The following is a 4275-nucleotide window of genomic DNA, read 5'->3' as shown; positions in this document are numbered from 1 at the left end:
TATTTGACAAAAAAATTTAGTATTTATGTTACAAATCCTGGAGGCTTTCTGGGCTCATTTTATTTTATTATTTTATTTATTATATTTATTTTTATTTATTTTTACATTTTTTAGTTAAAAACAGCACAATTTATGATACCTTTTTGATTCCTGTACCTATTTGATGTTTACTGGAAATTGAGTGTAACCCAGTGTAACTAAAATGGCAACCAAGTGAACTAATGTGAAATTACTTCGGAAGTGTGTCCCATGTAATATTCTAATTATCTGTGGTGACAATGAGGACACTACGACTGATTGATGCGATACATTTATTGAAAGAAGGTTTATGGAAGAATTCAAGAAAAAACATTTATTCATTTTTTGTTTTCCATAAAGTTACTTAAAATTTTTAATGGTTTGGTGGATCCATGGAAGATATGCTGAAATCTTAGTATACACATTAGGTTGCTCAGGTGAATTGCAGAGTTTATTACTTCCAAAAGAGTAACCAACTGCAGTGTCTCCACAAACCAAAGGACCTCCTGAATCTCCCTGTTAAGAAACACAGATCAGCACATCACTAGTAAAATCAGTTCATATATTATCATAAAGTCTGTGAATCATTTTTGTGTACATACGTGGCAGGATCCACCACGGCCATATGCACAGATCATCTGTGAGGCCGAGTAGATGTTTCTCCATTTACGTTGACACACTTTGTGATTTAGTATGGTCATGTTTGCCTCCATTAGACGTTTGCTGTCTGGACCATTAGTCCACAGACTTCCCCAGCCCGCAACACTACAGAGAGTATCCACACTGACGTATTTGCTGTTCTTTGGCAATGATATCAGTCCAACATTCTTGTTTAGGCTGACTTTTTTATATAGCTGTAATTCAAAAGCACAACCATTAATAAAAAACATAATCTTTTTTTAGGTTGAATTTCAGCTGATTTTACTGCTGTACTTGTGGTTAGGACAGAAGCCCCAAAAGCCAAGGTGAATAAAAAATGTTTTAATGTGCCTCTTAAAGTATATTTCCTGCACTTTTGATTTTTGATGGTTTTATAAAACAACCACAAGAAATTTCCCAATTATGTTTTTTATGTTTTCTGAGGTTTGGGCCATTTTTTGTTTCTACAATGGGCAATAAATAAATAAATAATGTAGGGAAAAGAGGCACTTGTTATTTTCCATAGTTTAGAAAGTTAGTCCCTTGTATTGTATTGTATGTTTTAACAAAAAACTTCAAAAGAAAGTCATACATAATGTTATTTAAAATCTGTTTCCTGACCAGATATTGTTTGAACAAGTAATATGAGCACAGTTGGTTACCATCAAAAGCATGATGTCATTCCTAGGAAGTTTGTAGTCTGGATGCGGGATGTATTTCTTCACTCTGATGCGGTTCATCTTACTGTTGCTTAAGTCATGAGCACCAACAACAACCGTCAGAATCTCATTTCTGTTGAAAGATTGTATTCGAAAAATTGATTTATGAAGTCATGTTGCTCATTTATGACATATGAGACATTGTGTAGTTGCACTGCAGGTGTTTTTTTCTGTCAAAAGGGATTTTAACTTAATATTTCAGTTAAAAGTAATCAAAACTTTTACCCGTCCCAGCAATGTGCAGCAGTCAAGACCCACTGATCAGAAATGAGGAATCCACCACAGATGTGTTGCCAATTCCATTGAATAGAAACCATGTAAGGTCTGGAGTGGGGTATTGCTTCCCTGCCATTCACTATACCCACATCCACATGAGCTGAGAACAAGAGAGTGCTGTTTAGTTCTAATTTTCAGCAGATTAATCAATTCAGTACTTCGGTCAGTCTCACCAGTGAAGGTCAGGTGTGGCAGCAGAGAGGCCAGCAGGAGCAGAGAGATGATGGTCATCATGAAGACAATCAGTGAGCTCGCACTGACAAAACACTGTATAAATATACTTTAAAGGTGGGTGGAGACATTTAGCTGCTTGCCCTTTAAAAAAAAATCTTGTGTCATGAGCAAGCATTGTTCTTGTCAATCCTTGCGGTCTCAAATTTAAGAAATAAGAATTAAGCATGCACTATGAGCATGAATAATAAAAACTCACAGATAAATTTATTCATGTATAAATTATATTAATAATTTGACTCTTGAAAGACTTCAAAAGATTTGCAGTTCTCAAAGAGACATTATAAAGGCAGGAGATAAGCCACTTTTCTAGTATTTATTTACTCACTTAATTATGCATTTAAAAATGTTCACTCTGGGCCATTCTAAACCCCGGGGAAATGAAATCCTGGGTTTTCTTGTTTGACTTTTCATACTTCTCACAATTTGCTTGAGGTTAACAATTAATTCTGGGTTAATAAACTGGCAGCACATGACCGGTTTACATAATGGCTCTAGCATTGCGCATCCTCGTATTATTGAGAATACTTTCAAGTTTTTCATTAATGGACTTTTTGGTGGACTATAAAGATAAGAATAATACAGTCTCTTCTTCACACCAATTCATGTTTCTGTCACCGTTTAGACCTTTTCACACTGTTCTTAACGCCGGGTTATTGTCATTCTAAAGCCTGCTTTTAACCCCAGGTAAAGGTACATTTCACATTTGTAATTTAGAAGCAGTGTTACCACCGCTTTTTACCTGGGGTTATAAAAACCCTGTTTCAGAGCAGAGTTTGTGCTGCTTTTGTGCTGTTAATCCTGCATTACGGTGGCAAATGTGTATAATGTGAAACAATGCAGTGTTAAAATGTTATGGCCAGATGCTTAGCAACAGGCCAATTTCACACTTCCGGATTAACCCACGCTGGGTACTTATTTATGGTAAGAGCAATGGCTGAGGCTAACAAGAACCAATTCATGAATTCACAAATTAAATATCATAAAAAGGTTTGAACTGTCTTGGTGACTTCTGCCATCTCTCAGGACTTCATCTCATTCACTCACTCATGTATGCTTCTGTCACTATCATCTTAAAATCTGTAAGTATTTTCAAACCCATTAGTAGTAGCATATATTTTGTTGCTGTTGCATATATATATATATATATATATATATATATACACACATATATATATATATATACACACACACATATATATATATATATATATATATATACATACATATATATATATATATACACACACACATATATATATATTTGTTTGTTTGGTAGATAGATAGATGTGTAAGGGTGTGTAGTTTACAGTTGCTTACTGAAGGCCCTGAAATACCACAGTACGCTACTGTATATATATATATATATATATATATATATACAGTGACCTTGACTAAAATTGGCATGCTTGGTAAATATGAGCTAAGGCGGCTGTGAAAATACATCTGAAAACAGAAAATAGTCAATGACATACATTGTATCAGTTGAAACTCTTTAATGTAAGAAGTGTGTGAATCATCTTTTGTACGTACACGGCAGGATCCACCATGGCCACGTGTGCACATCATCTGTGAGACTGAGAACTTCTCTCTCCACTTCTCATAACATTCTCTTTTATTCATTATATGCACGTTTGCCTCCATTAGATGATTGCTCTTTAGGCCATCAGTCCACAGTCTTCCCCAACCCGCAACACTACAGAGAGTGTTTGCCTCAAGATCTTCTCCAGTCTTTGGTAATGAAATCCATTTAACGTAGTTGTTTAGTTTGACCTTTTCCTGTAGCTGTAATTCAAAAACACAACCATTATTAATAGGGAGATTTAATAATATTTTATGAGACTGAACAACAGTTGATTATACTGCTATGTTTGAGGTTAGTACAGAAGCCCTGTAGGCCAAGGTTTTTTTATTATAATTTGAAGTACCTCTTTAATCCGTTTTCTACATTATTGATTCGTTCTCCTGAGTATAACAAAAATGTTCTAATCATTTTTTAATGTTGCTGTTGCTATAAACTAATAATTGTTGCTAAAATATACTGTAGGAAATAGACTCAAGTAGGCAATCTTAATTAAATCATTATATCATAAAGAATTAATACAAGAAAAAAAAAAAAAAAAAAAAAAAAAAAAAAAAAAAAAAATATATATATATATATATATATATATATATATATATATATATATCAGAATGAGTGAATGAATCAGAATGAGCTTTATTGCCAGGTATGTTCACACATACGAGGAATTTGTTTTCGTGGCAGAAGCTTCCGCAGTGCAACAGAATGACAGCTACAGAACAAAAAACACATAATAAAGAATAAAAAATACAAAAAAATACAAATAAGTAGGTTAGAAATGACAATATACAAATTGAGAATTGTATTGCA

The 4275-nt window shown here is 33.8% G+C and overlaps 1 protein-coding gene across 1 annotated transcript; it reads right to left on the bottom strand.

The window, feature by feature from the left end:
* Window positions 1-294: 294 nt before the first annotated feature.
* Window positions 295-1913, bottom strand: LOC109051594 (mast cell protease 3-like). The gene is made up of 5 exons (XM_042711867.1): window positions 1826-1913; window positions 1602-1752; window positions 1320-1449; window positions 621-872; window positions 295-534 (listed from the first exon to the last, which is right to left on the bottom strand). The coding sequence occupies exons 1-5, from the start codon at window positions 1884-1886 to the stop codon at window positions 379-381; spliced, it is 750 nt and encodes a 249-aa protein (XP_042567801.1). The 5' UTR covers window positions 1887-1913; the 3' UTR covers window positions 295-378.
* Window positions 1914-4275: the final 2362 nt, after the last annotated feature.

This window comes from Cyprinus carpio, chromosome A22 (genome assembly GCF_018340385.1).
Source record: "Cyprinus carpio isolate SPL01 chromosome A22, ASM1834038v1, whole genome shotgun sequence".
NCBI classification, from domain to species: Eukaryota; Metazoa; Chordata; class Actinopteri; order Cypriniformes; family Cyprinidae; genus Cyprinus; species Cyprinus carpio.
Note: the sequence above shows the minus strand (reverse complement) of the source record. Positions and strands in the feature narration are given on the sequence as shown.